Source organism: Staurois parvus, unplaced genomic scaffold (assembly GCF_062004578.1).
Source record: "Staurois parvus isolate SC_StPar_1 unplaced genomic scaffold, SC_StPar_1.0 ptg000699l, whole genome shotgun sequence".
In the NCBI taxonomy this organism is placed as follows: domain Eukaryota; kingdom Metazoa; phylum Chordata; class Amphibia; order Anura; family Ranidae; genus Staurois; species Staurois parvus.
The window spans coordinates 424,548-439,220 of NW_028318495.1; the positions used below are offsets into that span (position 1 = coordinate 424,548).

The 14,673-nt window shown below is 47.3% G+C and overlaps 1 protein-coding gene across 12 annotated transcripts in view; it reads right to left on the bottom strand.

Moving 5' to 3' along the window:
- ZMYND8 (zinc finger MYND-type containing 8) overlaps window positions 1-14,673 on the bottom strand; it is a 132,526-nt gene that overhangs the window by 9,901 nt on the left and 107,952 nt on the right. For all 12 annotated transcript variants that reach the window (XM_089653117.1, XM_089653125.1, XM_089653126.1 and 9 more), the window contains 7 exons: window positions 11,558-12,039; window positions 10,348-10,488; window positions 8,562-8,714; window positions 7,961-8,467; window positions 4,759-5,130; window positions 3,243-3,427; window positions 2,249-2,329 (listed from right to left, as the gene is read on the bottom strand). In XM_089653117.1, the coding sequence (XP_089509243.1) occupies window positions 2,249-2,329; window positions 3,243-3,427; window positions 4,759-5,130; window positions 7,961-8,467; window positions 8,562-8,714; window positions 10,348-10,488; window positions 11,558-12,039 (1,921 nt within the window). The remainder of the gene's footprint in view (window positions 1-2,248; window positions 2,330-3,242; window positions 3,428-4,758; window positions 5,131-7,960; window positions 8,468-8,561; window positions 8,715-10,347; window positions 10,489-11,557; window positions 12,040-14,673) is intronic.

Genomic DNA, 14,673 nt, shown 5'->3' on the forward strand with positions numbered 1-14,673 from the left:
AAGGCTGGATTTCAGTGAATACCTTGAGGGCCATCATTTACAGTCATATATAAACCCTAACAATGAACCATGGCCATAGATAGATCCAATCTGGGCCAGGTCCCTGCGGAGCCGGCTGAGATTCAATTCATCTATGGGCAGGCACAGATCAACTTCAGTACAACCAGTCTGTTGGATTATTTTCATGCGACCACTGCTGGTGGATATAGCCGCCAGTAGGGAACATTGTGTTCTGCTGGTGGGGAAGGCTTCCCGCAGGCAGGGCATGTTAGCACTATGAGAGGGATGATGTTGTAAGTGTTGATGGAGGAGTCTAGCAATCCTCTTTCCACCTGTGTTGGAAGGAAAGAAAATTGCATAATCTATGGCTGCTTTATTTGCTCCATTTTGGTCTGATAAATATCCCCTCAAAAGTGTTTTGTTAAAACTGATAAACAAATGTTGATTATTCCTGAAATCATGTCAGCTGATATCTTGCTGTGCTGTCTGCCTGCGCTGTGTTACATTGTTCCTACATAACCCTGTGATTTACAGAAACTCCTTTCCCTTAAGCTGGCCATAGATGATGTAATTTTATTTCCTGCAACCAGAGGCTGCAGGAAGAAAATCACTTGGTTCCCCCATCAACAGTGTCAGTGTTGATCGGGGAATCCCTTCCAATGAACTATTGCCCTCCACCTACCCTCCGGCCAGGAGAACACAGTGATTACTAGTAGTCGCTATGAAAGCCGTTAGCAATAATGAAAATCCGACAGGCTGGGTGTACCCAAGCTCAGCGCTTCTCATGCATGCGCAGTGGGCACCCGGCTGTGAAGCTGCAAGCTGTCATAGCCGGGTACCCACACTGAAGATGCCGGCGCCAGGGATAGAAGACGGCCAGTTAAACCAGCCGTGGTGAGGACACTGCTGGACCGAGGGACAGGTAAGTGGCTGTATTTTAAAAGTCAGCAGCTACAGGTTTTGTAGCTGCTGACTTTTATTTATTTATTTTTTTTTTAGGTGGAACTCCGCTTTAAAGGATAAGTTCACCTTTCGTAACATATTACATGTTACACCCATACACAGGCTGTAACATGTTACGTTCAGACCGGACCCCGCTACCCGCTTTGACAGCTAGCGGGGAATCTCGCCCCTCGCTAGCTGGAAAATGTTTTTTTGCGGGGCTCCACCCACATAGCTGCGTCACTCATTCACAGTCATCTGTGAATGAGAGACTACAAGTCCTGACAGCCTTAGCGGCTGAATGAAATACACAGTGCCGTGGGAGTTCATTCATTCTTCTTGTCAAAATATCTGTTTGCTCGTACACGCCGTACAACCTGTACATCCTGTATACCCCGTACATCCCATATACCCAGTACATCCCGTATACCCAGTACAACCCGTATACCCAGTACAACCCGTATACCCAGTACATCCCGTATACCCCGTACATCCCGTATACCCCGTACATCCCGTATACCCCGTACATCCCGTATACCCAGCACATCCCGTATACCCAGCACATCCCGTATACCCAGCACATCCCGTATACCCCGCACATCCCGTATACCCCGTACATCCCGTATACCCAGTACATCCCGTATACCCAGTACATCCCGTATACCCAGTACATCCCGTATACCCAGTACATCCCGTATACCCCATACATCCCGTATACCCCATATGGCAAGCAGATATTCTGACAGGTCTGCAGGAGACCTGCATGGCATCAGCGATCTACTGAACGCTGGTGCACTGCATTCCAGGTTCCTGCAGACAAAAATAATAAATGCATATTTTTTACCTGCAAAAAAATGTGCATTTATTACTTTTTTCTAAAAGGTGAACTTATCCTTTAAAGTGGAGCTAAAGATGAAAAATAAATAAAATGCAAATGAGCAGGCTCTTTATTGCAAAAGACGCATGTATTCCTCTGCAATAAAATAGACTTTGCAATCCGCAGTAGAATGTACACTGAGCTGAGCACTGTGTCGGGATGACTGCACTCCTGTGCATGCATGGGAGACACGCCATCCCGTTCTGGTCAATCAAGACTGCCGAAGACCAGCACCCGGAGGAAGCCATAAAGGAGATGACCTTGCGGCATCGGACCCCTGCCTTCAGTTTCGCTTAAAGACATTAAGAACCTGAAAGTATGAAAATATGATGTAGCCACAAAAACTGCTCTCACGTGATTTGCAGTTATGTGCTTGTTAAAAATTGCCCCATCATTTCTCTTTAAAAGGCATTCATGCTCACGACATACCTCTGCTATGGTGCTTCCGGTGGTGTTTTTGGACAGGTCATTGTAGATTTCTGTCATCGTGCCTTTAATGGCCTCCATCATCTGAAAACAAGGAGAAGTTACAGATGTAGATGGATCACACTTGCCACTGGGCTCCCGGCGGCAGGATGAGTTGTTGAAGACAATTCAAGAAAAAAAAACAAATAATCAACTTCTATTAAAATGTTGAAAGCGACCCAAATATTTTTTCAAAAATCTGAAAATTCCTCACAGAATGAATAATTCCTCACCAAATTTCCACAGCTGTCGTAAAGTATGTCTAGCCAAAACTCATGCCTTAGCTGCGGATGGAGTGCTGAAGGGGTTACAGCCATTAAAATCTATTTTAATTTTATCACAATGGTCAGAAGATTTGTATACAAGAAAAACAGAACGTAGTTACATTGCAGAAAGGTGCCCCCATCTCTACTGTTGATATTCAGATATTAAAGTGAAAACTTGTTCAACAAAGTGGAACTAAAAGGCAAAACTTTATTTTTTTATTTTGGACAGAGGGTTATAAGCCCTCTGTGTCCCCATTGGGTTAGATTTACCTTCACTTCCTGTCCCATAGCCAAACAGGAAGTGAGAGGAAATCCCTGCAAATTAGGGAATCCCTTGGGGACCCCCCAGGTCACCAGAACTGGTGTCCCCATTTGAACATTTCCCCTCTATTACTTTTCTGGGGACAACCCAAAATTTAGGATTTTTTTTTTACTGTCACTTTCATGATAATGTTAAACAAGAAAAATAAAGAGGGTAAATCTTCTTATCGGGGGGCACAGACAGCAATAAACACCTGACAGGGGTTCTGATTCCTCACCACTCCTTCCAAAACTAAAAAAGAAAAGTTTGCTTTTAGTTCTACTTTAAACAACTCTGTACACGTCATCTCAGGGATGAAGCTTACAGGTAGTGACCCTCCCAGGTGAGGTTAGTTCAGAAATGTCAGATTGAGACCCGCCGTTGAACTCACCTTGCTGGTGTATTTGGCGATGTCAGCGGCCACGTCGGCAGAGGCTGTGGCAATGGGCAGGTCACTGGTAATGGAGGAGCTCAGGGACTGTGCTGGGCTGGTCACCACGGCCAGCGGCGGGGCGCTGGTCACCAGCGTTATGGTGGACGTAGTTGTGGTCTGCGTGACTTCCTTCTGCTGCACGGCTATAATTACAAGAGGATGACATGAAATGATCAGAAACATGCTGACCGTTGCAGCTCTATATTATTAGCGTTTCAGAATGGACAGTGCTGCCAGAATACTTTAAATACATATATTGTCCTTTTGCAGGGTATGACTATGTAAAGAGCAGCATTAGAGGACTGTAGAGTAGAACACATGCTCACGGCACTCAGTATGGTTTCATCTTCCAAAATAAAGTGATACTAAAGGCTTTCTTCTGCTCTTCTCGGTTCCCCCACTGGAGCTCTGGACTCCTCCCCTCTGTTGAGTGCCCCTATAGCAAGCCACTCGTTATGGGGGCACTCACGTGTGCTCACTCCCGAGCCCGGCTCTGTGTGTCCATAAAACACACAGAATGGAGCTCGGCACCTCCCTCGCTCTGTCTTCCTCTGGCTGTGATTGACAGCAGCAGCTCTGAGCCAATGAGGAGGCAGAGAACCGGGACAGCAGCTGCTCTTCTGTACACCACTGGATCTGGATCGGGTTAGTATTAGAGGGGGCTGCGGGGAAATGCTGCACACAGAAGGTTAGAATACGTGAAAGTAAAACAACGTTCAGGCTTTTCAACCCCTTTAAGCTGGCCATACACGGGTTAGTTTTCTTTTTGTTCAACCAGCATGTTGAATGGAAAAAAAACGACCCGATTCCCCCATCCACCTATTTGAGGTGGATGGGGAACCCTGAACAACAATAAAGCTCAGAGGCTCCTACAGTAGTTAGTATCGCATAAATTTGACAGGAATGATGCCCAATAACCAAAAAATCCAACAAAAACAAAATTGTGAAAATAGAATTCACAGAAGAAAGCGGTTACAAAAAGGGACATGCGATACTGAATAATCTCAGAAAATGATGGGTTATTCGCAAAGTTGCACATGAAAAATACTCAGGTAAGAGCTGCGATCAACCATATGGGAACCCTCCCGACTGCGTCATTGCATTCTGACAGCAGGGAGTCTTCCTTGTGCTCAGAATACACAGATCAGCACTGCAGTCTATTGCCTGCAGCACTGATCGAGCAGCTTCTTGCCAGCAGGGCGGATGAACAGACGTCAAATGGTAGATTGACTTCTGTTATACCAGGGCAGACAAATATTGACTGAAATTCAGATTAACTGATTGGATGTTGCCACCAACAGAGAAAACGAGTCTCTGCATCCTTGTTTCCTTGGTAACCCGGCGTCATATAGCCCCCAGTGTACCAATAGAACATATTGTATGATCCACAGTACAAAAAAAAGTAAAAGATGTAGATTATGACGAGGGCCTTGCTGTTAAACATACAAAAAGGTCCTAGGCCTGCGTTTCATACCTTTAACAGCCTGCCGCGTCTGGTATCTCGTGCCTTGCGGAGACTGAGGTGGCGCTGGGGTGCTTGGCTGGGTCGTCGTCTGCTGCTGCTGTTGTTGCCTTTGAACCTTCTGCATGTGCCATTTCTGCGATGAGGTCTGGAACTTGCTGGATGGGTTCCATACCACCTTCGGCACCGTGGGCGCGGTCTCTTTGGGCAGAAGGGGCCTCTGTTTCTTTACTGGGCTCCCTGTGGCTGCGGCCTGAGTGGTGGCAGAGGCTACAGCGCTGGTGGTCACTGTCACTCCGACTGCAGGGGCGGCCTGGGCTGCAGAACGCGTCATGATCGGGGTGTCCACGGCCGGCTGGCTACTGCTATTAGCAGAGGCCTTACCTGCGCAAAGAATTGCTAAGTCAGAAGAAACACAACATGCAAACACAATAAATCGATCTGCAGGCTGCAAGCAACAAACTAGGAAATGCCTGGGTTTAAATAAAGTGCACAGTCTGAGAATCTAGAGGGGTCTTCTGATCGATTGCCCCTACAACCAAGACAAGAGAAGTCAATTTACACCCATGACTTACCTCACCCTTCCTACACACGAAGCTTACCTGAATATACTAGAAGACTGGGGTTAGTGTACTGAAGGCAAACAGACTCAGCATGTTGCAAGTGCACTTGCATTGTGCTCCAGAGCTTAGGAAATGAGGGGAAGCTCTGCTGACTTCCATCATCCAATCACGTACAAGCAAAAGCGCAGTTTTGTTTATTTTCCTTGCATGTGACTGGGTAATCTTTGCAAAGCTTCGCCTCATTTACCAAGCTCTGGAGCAACTGCCCTCGCAAAGTGCACAGTCTATTTGACTTTAGTAACCCCTGTGTGCTGGCAGTCACTCTTGTGTCCAAGGTAGTCTGAAAGTGTCCCCGAGTGCCACCATAGTAAGCTTGCTATGGGGGCACTTGTGAGGATGCACTCTCGAGCCGGCTCTGTGTGTCTCCATAGAAACATACAGCATGGCTGTGGCCCCGCCCTCGCTCCCTCTTCACAAGATTCAACTGACAGCAGTGGGAGCCACTGGCTGTCACTGCTGCCTCTGTGTCCTGTTAATACAGGAAAAGAGAGCAGGGCTGCTACAGACGGGCAGAGTGCTAGATCAAGAGGAGCCAGGTAAGTATATAAAGGGGGGGGGGCTCTAATCATGGAAGGCTTTTGTTTACCTTAACCCCTTGACTCCGGCACCTCCTGACCCTTCAGTCTAGGTTCACACTAATGCGGTGCAGTATATCACATGTGATTCACACAGGTACTGCACCGCATTCCTGTGCAAATCACATGTGATTTGTGTGTGGTGCGATTGGAGCCATACACATTTTGTATGGAACTATTCGCACCACAAAAAAAAAAAAAAAAAAAAAAAAAAAAAAAAAAAGGTACGGGACCCTCTTTTTGGGTCCGCACTAGAATCGGATCACATGGGTACTCACACCTATGCGATCTGATTCTGCACATCGCACCGCATTTTGCAGACCAATTTCGGGGTTTTGTTAACTTAACATACACACCCACATCGGTTCGCATGAACGGGGTGTGATTCTGATGCGGTGTGGAATTCAAACAGAAACCGCTGCAAATTCCGCACCGCATCAAAGTGAACCCAGTCTTAAGGGGTTTTTGGCGCTAGGAAGTGGGGTTAAGGGTCTTGTGACCACAGTGATTGGCTGTCACAGTGGTCACATGATCAGAAAGCTCCCGATCACAAATAGCGATTGGGACCCTTCCGTGAGACGCCGGTAAATGTGACAGGAGCCCGCAGGACGCTTGATCTTGGCAAGTTTGTTTACATTGGGTACACAAATATGCAGCCACCATGGCCCAGCCCCTGAGAGGCCGCATATTTGCATGCTGTCGGCCCCAAGGAGTTAATGCAGTAACAAAAAACCTTATACCTTTAGAACCACTTTAATTTACATTAAATCATTCTATGGAATAAGATAAAAAAGCCTTTTGCAAGCAGCTTTCCCCCCCCAACTCCCCTAAATACTTACCTGAACCCAATCTCCATCCAGCAACATGTCATGCATGAGGATCTCTCGGCTCCTCATGGACTTAGACATAGCAACAAGAGCCAATGTCAATCACAGCCAGTGAGGAGGGAGTGGGGTGATCGGGGTTGAGCCGCGCTCTCTGTGTCTTATGGACACACAGAGCCCCGGCTTGGGAGCGAGTACACATGAGTACCCCCATAGCAAGCGGCTTGCTATGGGGGCACTCGGCAAAGTTGAGGGGGCAAGAAGCGTCGGCGGGAGACCTGAGAGAAGAGGGAATCGGGGCTGCTCTGTGCAAAACCAATACACAGTAAGTATGACATGCTTTGACATAGCAACAAGAGCCAATGTCAAACACAGCCAGTGAGGAGGGAGTGGGGTGCTCGGGGTTGAGCCGCGCTCTGTGTGTCTTATGGACACACAGAGCCCTGGCTTGGGAGCGAGCACACATGAGTACCCCCATAGCAAGCGGCTTGCTATGGGGGCACTCGACAAAGTTGAAGGGGCAAGAAGCGTCGGCGGGAGACCTGAGAGAAGAGGGAATCGGGGCTGCTCTGTGCAAAACCAATACACAGTAAGTATGACATGCTTTGACATAGCAACAAGAGCCAATGTCAAACACAGCCAGTGAGGAGGGAGTGGGGTGCTCGGGGTTGAGCCGCGCTCTGTGTGTCTTATGGACACACAGAGCCCTGGCTTGGGAGCGAGCACACATGAGTACCCCCATAGCAAGCGGCTTGCTATGGGGGCACTCGACAAAGTTGAAGGGGCAAGAAGCGTCGGCGGGAGACCTGAGAGAAGAGGGAATCGGGGCTGCTCTGTGCAAAACCAATACACAGTAAGTATGACATGTTTGTTCTTTTTAAAAAGTAAAATCTGTGCCTTTACAATCACTTTCAAGTCCAGACTTCTCATCTGCCTACTGGTAACAGGTCAGCAGAAAGAACTAAAGTGACAGGATAAGCATGACATGTAAGTAAAGGAGGAATCAGCATTAACATCCTCCGTACTTCTCACACCCTGGACTGAACAATCTGAAGAAAATGAAAATATAGAATCACAGTCTCTTCCACAGAATGGAAAACCTCCATACCCTCTGTGGCAGAGTGCAGCTGGGGTATTTACAGCAGAACCTTCTTCATCTTACTTATTATGATAATGATCAGGAGAGACTTACTTTCCGGGTGCTTTGCTGGCGGTTCCTTAGCCTCTCTCTTAGACTTGCGTCCTTCCCGCCCCGAGTGATCCTCCCCGAGGTCTATAACCAGTTCGCTCTCAGAGTCCGAATCCAGGCCAAGACGTACCGTTGGTGAGTCCGTATCGTCCTTCCCTTTCAGTTTGTCCTTAGCGGAGTGTGTTTTGCCTTTATCAGGAGCGTCTTTCTCTGCAGCAGGGGCTGGCTTCTCCTTCCCCGTCACCTCTCCCTTCTCTGCCACTGCGGAAGCACTTTTGCTGTTATCTTTCACCTCTGCCGTGCCGGCGGGTTTGGCCTTCTTCTTCAACGACGTAGGAGGGGAGACGGCCTTGTTGACTTTTACACTCTCTTTGTCATCCTCATCCTGCTCATTCTTTGGCTTCTCCTCGTCGCTAACATACTCGCTGTCGCTAGAATCTGTCTTCTCAGACTCCTCAGAGTCGCTGTGCTCCGCTGCGGCATAGGCGTCATCCGGAATCTCATTAATTCCTGCGTTTAAAAGAGACATTAATCTCCGTCAATCAAACAAATCAGTGTGTGGCTTTTAGAGGTCTTATCACAAGTGATAAATATTCTGAGGTACCTAATTGAGCTTTGCAGCTTTCGATGGTTTTGTCGAGGTTCAGCTGAAATCGGCTGCGAATTTGCCTCTTGGGGGAGATGAGGGATGTCGGCGTTGACTGCTGAAGAACCGACTCACTGAGTTCCTTTAGGTCCATCTCTGCCTTACTACGATCTAAAGAAAGAAATTTAAATACAGCCAGTTCAAATACAACAAGGTTAGAAGTATGTGGAACTGAACTTTAAAGGTGAGAGTCTTATAGAGTCTTATAGAGCAAATCTAGAAATATTCTTGTGCCTAGGCACTCCTTTCTGTAGCCTTAACGCTGTATATGTGCAATGTAAGGCCATTTAAGACATTTCTGCCTCTGAATGCTAGTCTCACCAGACCTGGAGTGAGATTTGGTGATATCACTACTGTGCAACTCACTGTTCTCCTTGCTGGAGAGGAAGCTGTAACTGAGGACCTGCAATGCAAAGATCTCCCTGCTTCTGAGCCTGGCAATCCCTGTGGATTTAGAGTGAGATTTGGTGATGTCACTACTGTTGTGCTCACTGTTCCCCTTGCTGGAAAGGAAGCTGTAACTGAGGACCTGCAGTGCAAGGATCTATTGGCTTTCAAGCCTGGCAATCTCCAGAGATTTGGTAATGTCCCTACTGTTCTCCTTGCTGGTGAGGAAGCTAAACCTGAGGACCTGCAATGCAAGGATCTCCCTGCTTCCAACTTCCAAGCCTGGCAATCTCCAGAGATTTGGTAATGTCCCTACTGTTCTCCTTGCTGGTGAGGAAGCTAAACCTGAGGACCTGCAATGCAAGGATCTCCCTGCTTCCAACTTCCAAGCCTGGCAATCTCCAGAGATTTGGTAATGTCACTACTGTTCTTCTCACTGTTCTCCTTGCTGGTGAGGAAGCTAAACCTGAGGACCTGCAAGGCAAGGAAGTCTCTGCTTCATCTATTCTGTGGATTTGTGCTTCCCCACCTCTCCTGCTGCTTCTTGATCATTACTCCACCAGTCATCAGACCACCAGACATTGGGGGGGGGCAAGCTCTGAGATAAGGAGTCCAGGATAAGTCCAGCTCTTTTACCTTGATGGCTGCCTCCACAAAGAGACAAAGGGCATGACAAGGCATGGTAAGCCAATAACAGGGAAAAAATCACAAGAAATATCGGTGACCAGCCCTTTGCCCTCTGCTTGTATATCAGGCACAGCTTTCATAATTCAGGAGTTCTTTGTTGCAATGATGCTATCTTTACAGTTTTCAGAAATACATACAAAAGCAGTTTGCTTAAAGTGACCCTATGCTTCGTCCTTAAAGGCAAACCCCTAAGTTCCCTGTCGCACTGTTCAGCTGCCAGCAGTAAGGACAGAAAGTCTTGTATATTTCCCTCCTGTCTGACTTTACACAAGGCTGCGGACTCATCCTGCCCCATGTGATAGGGCTGGGCCAACAAAAAAGCAATGCACTGAAGTCAATATCTCCTCAAAGATAAAAACCAATGCTAGGAGTGCCCTGCCTGCCCTAAACCAACGGTATGTTATGTGATTTGTTTGCACTGCCTAAGGGAAACTACACAGTGTTTATACTAAGCTGCTATTGCAAAGCTTGTGGATATATAAATTCTGGTGTGAATTTACTGTATAATTCAGGCACAGATTTTTCATCTCTAGACTGGCCAAGATTGCAGAATAACTGCAGAGGTTAAACCAGTTGCAGGGTAATCCCACTCATTAGTATATCTCCCCTCCTCATATTTTTTTTTTTTAAATACATTGTGAACCTTTCCCGACTGCCGTTAGTCACTGACCGAGGTTGAGGTTGAGAATGCTGCCAGTGCTGCTGCTCCTGTCCGGTTTAGCCGCTAGCGGAGTGGAAGAGTGAGGAGAGAAAGGCTTCGGGCTGTCCGTGATGCTCCCTCCATGCCCAGTCTTTGTAGAAACAGGTGAAGCTGTGAAATCAATTGGAATGCCATTAAATCATCACAAACAAATAAATGGGAAATGGGCTGGAGATGCATTATTTTCATTATTCTATTTTACTGAAACTGAACGGGCAGAAAGACAAATACGTAAATAAAATACATACACACATATATATATATGTAGAATTGATATTTCTGCCCATCCGGTCCGGGGATTTAAATAGCTTTGTCAGATAGCAAGGTCATCCAGGTGACTGATTTTTTCCTCTACTGCAGTTGACTAACACAGCCTGGTCAACTCCCCATCCCCAGCCTGTGACTGGACAGGGAAGGAGCAGCAGAAGACCATGGAGCTCATTTTTCTGCCCCCAGCATGTAGCCTGAAGAGAGCCTCATACAAAGGTAACCTTTTGTAGGTAGGGGATGTGCAAGCCATGCACACGCCCTACCCGTGCTGCTATTCGCAGCCTCGACTGTCAATCACCGGGTCCCGGACGGTGATTGACAGTCGAGGCTGCGAATAGCAGCACGGCACCCAGTGATTGAGGAGGATTACCATGCGGTGGGGAGAGATCTGTAAGTAAACATTACAGTTCTCTCCCCTGTCAGCTCCTGCACACTGCTATACATGGCTTTACATAGCGGCATGCTTACAGTGAAGCACAAACACACAGCACATAGTCAAACAGCACACAGTTAACCCTTTGATCGCCCCAGATGTTAACCCCTTCCTGCCCAGTGCCATTAGTACAGTGTCAGAGCTTTTTATTTTCACTGATCACTGCATTGGTGTTACTGAGGATGTCAGTGACACCAAGTCAGTAGCACCCAGTGTCAGAATGCCCACTGCAGTCCAGCTATAAGTCGCTGATCGCCGCCATTACTAGTAAAAAATAAAATACACGTATTTGGATTTATTCTAGCAAAGATGTGTAGCAGAATACAATTTGGCTTAAATTTAAGAGGAAATTTGATTTTTTTTATACATTTCATTGTGGCCCCCGACTGGTTACCAAGTCACTTACGTGACCCTCGCTCTTCAAAAGGTTGAGCCCCACCCCTGCTCTAAATAGCCCGTAATCCTATTCTTCCATACCTGTGCTTCTATCAATGAAGTCCATCGACTCTTCACTTGCGCTGAAGTGACTGGACGCCACTTTCTTATCGGCGTCTTGTTCTACATCAGAGCCCGTGTGTACGGAGGAGTTTGTGCTCATCGGTGAGCGGGGCATGTCCGTTAATGAAATCCGCCTACCCCCGCTGCTGTTCAGCATGGGCTTGCTCATCAGGATCTTCGGCGAGGCCGTCATGTCGAAGTTCAGCTTGATCTTCTCTTGCTTTTCGGTTTTGGCGGTGCCGGCGTTGGGGTTATTGGTGTCCAGCAGCATTTGGTATTGGTTGTTTGGCGTGTAAGGCGTCCGGAAGGGAGCGTAGTTAAAAACGCCGAAACGCTTGCGGATGTTCTCCACGTAGACTTCCATCTCCTGCATGGCGCTGTTGAAGATGCTTTTCGTCTTTTTAACAGAAAAAGGGATTTCTTTGGACATGAGGTAGCAGTTATTCATGGGTACCCAGGCCCTGGAGGAATAAAAACACAGATTATTCACCCACGCCACAAATCATCCAAACAATATATATAGAACAGGATGAGAATGACACCAATCAAGGATAAAGGTCAGTAAAAGTTTATTGATCACAATGAGAGTCCAGAAGGACTGCAGGAGCAAATTGGATCCTGCTTTATTGGGGTTTTTTGCCTTCCTCTGGATCACCCGTGGGTATAAGATTGTGTATAAAGGATTGTATAAATGTTTTGTTTCCTCTTTTGTTAGTTTAACTAGAATCTAGAAGGCCTTGAAACTTCCATTCGCCTGCTCGCCAATGGCGAGTGGAAATTATGGTGGGGGAGAGTGTGTCCCCCAGGGCCATCTTGCTGAGCAGGCTCGAAGCTCAGGCCGGATCTGTCATTGGCACTGGGAGCCGTCAGACTGCTCAATAGCTGAGTGCAGTGAAAGCAAAGGAAGGAGTGTGTGCTGTGCTCTCTGCCTCCCCCTAGAGTGCAGTACCCGGCTCTGTGAGTGAACAACGAAGTACTGCAACTTTTTATAGGGCTGTGTGTGTGTGTGTGTGTCTACCTAATTTCAGCTCACTCTGGTCACATGATCATCTATGTTAGCCAGTGGTGGCTTCAGGGGAGAGGAGAGAGCACTTAACAGCGTGCGTGTGTGTGTCTATGTATGCATGTACATGTGTCTATCTGTACATGTGTCTGCGTGTATGTACATGTATGTGTGTGTACATGAGTCTGTCTGTGTATGTACATCTGTTTGTATGCAAGTACATGTGTCTGTGCGTGTGTATTTCTGTGTATGTACATGTATCTGTGTGTGTATACATGTGTCTGTATGTGTGTGTGTACATGTTTCTGTGTGTATGTACATGTATGTGTGTACAGATGTCTGTTTGTGTTTGTTGGTGTCGAGTAACTCTTAAGGCCTGGCTAGTAGCTCAGGACTTGAAATTTTAAGCCCTGAATTAGATGGACATGTTTCTTTTTTCAACCAGACTAACTATGTAACTATGATACAAATCCTCCCACACAGGCTGTACCTGTCTGTCTATCTGCAGTCTTCTTCTCTGTGCCACAAAGCCCAGAATTTATAAAGCTTGTTTGAAAGTTCAGAAAAAAGGGGGCAGAGAGTGGAATACACACACTGCAGAGCTCAGTCAAGCGAGTTCTGAGAGCTGATTGGAGGGAAGAGACACCCCCCCTCCACACAGCACATAGGAAAAGAGCTGAGGCTGTCAATCAGCTAGAGCTCCCTCCCCGTCACTATTTTTCTCTTGGTGTCAGGAAAACTCCTCAGAAGTGACTCATGCTGATAGCAGAGGACGGAGACAGCAGACAGAAATGACACTCAGTGCTCCGGACTGAGACAAGCACACACTATAGAGGGATGTGTTTTGTTCATATTTCATGTCTGAGGTTTACAACCACTTTAAATTACTTTAGATTTGAAATAATCCATGAGGATTTGCAACTAACATCAAAATATTTATGTACAGCAAAGTGTCCTATCCCACTGCAGGCTGACAACCTTTTTACTCCCCCGACAATGGGTGCAAGCTTCTGGCGGTCGCTGGCTGTTCCATAAGGTCGACTCCCAACACTAGAGAAAAGAAGCATCTCTCCATTAAAAAGCTCATATACTTTTATTGAAGTGTTCCAAGTGCTAGCCTATACATACACTATATTGCCCAAAGTATTGGCCCGCCCTCCAAATCATGTGATTCAGGTGTTTCAATCCCCTCCATGGACACAGGTGTATACAATCAAGCCCCTTTCGTGAAAGAATGGGTCGCTCTCGGGAGCTCAGTGACTCCAAGCGTGGTCCCGTGATAGGTGGTCACCTGTGCAACAAGTCCATCCGTGACATTTCCTGGCTACTAAATATTCAGTTGTTAGTGGGATTATAACAAAGTGGAAGCATCTGGGAAAAACAGCCACTCAGCCACCAAGTGGTAGGCCACGTCACATGACAGGGCGGGGTCAGTGCATGCTGAAGTGCACAGTGTGCAGAAGTCGCCAACTTTCTGCAGAGTCAATAGCTAAAGACCTCCAAACTTGGTGTGGCCTTCAGATGAGCCCAACAACAGTGCGTAGAGAGCTTCATGGAATGGGTTTCCATGGCCGAGCAGCTGCATCCAAGCCTTCCATCATCAAGTGCAATGCAAAGCGTCGGATGCCGTGGTGTAAAGCACGCTGCCACTGGACTCTAGAGCAGTGGAGGCGTGTTCTCTGGAGTGACCAATCACGCTTCCCTGTCTGGAAATCTGATGGAAGTGTCTGAGTTTGGGGGTTGCCAGGAGAACGGTACTTGCTTGACTACATTGTGCCAAGTGTAAAGTTTGGTGTAGGGGGGATTATGGTGTGGGGTTGTTTTTCAGGGATTGGGCTTGGCCCCCTAGTTCCAGTGAAGGGAACTCTCAAGGTGACATTTTTGACAATTTCTTGCTCCCCTTCCTGTTCCAACATGACTGCGCACCAGTGCACAAAGCAAGGTCCATAAAGACATGGAGGAGCCAGTTTGGGGTGGAGGAACTTGACTGGCCTGCAGAGTCCTGACCTCAACCCCATAGAACACCTTTGGGATGAATTAGAGCGGAGACTGCGAGCCAGGCCTCCTCCCCCGACATCAGTGCCTGACCTGA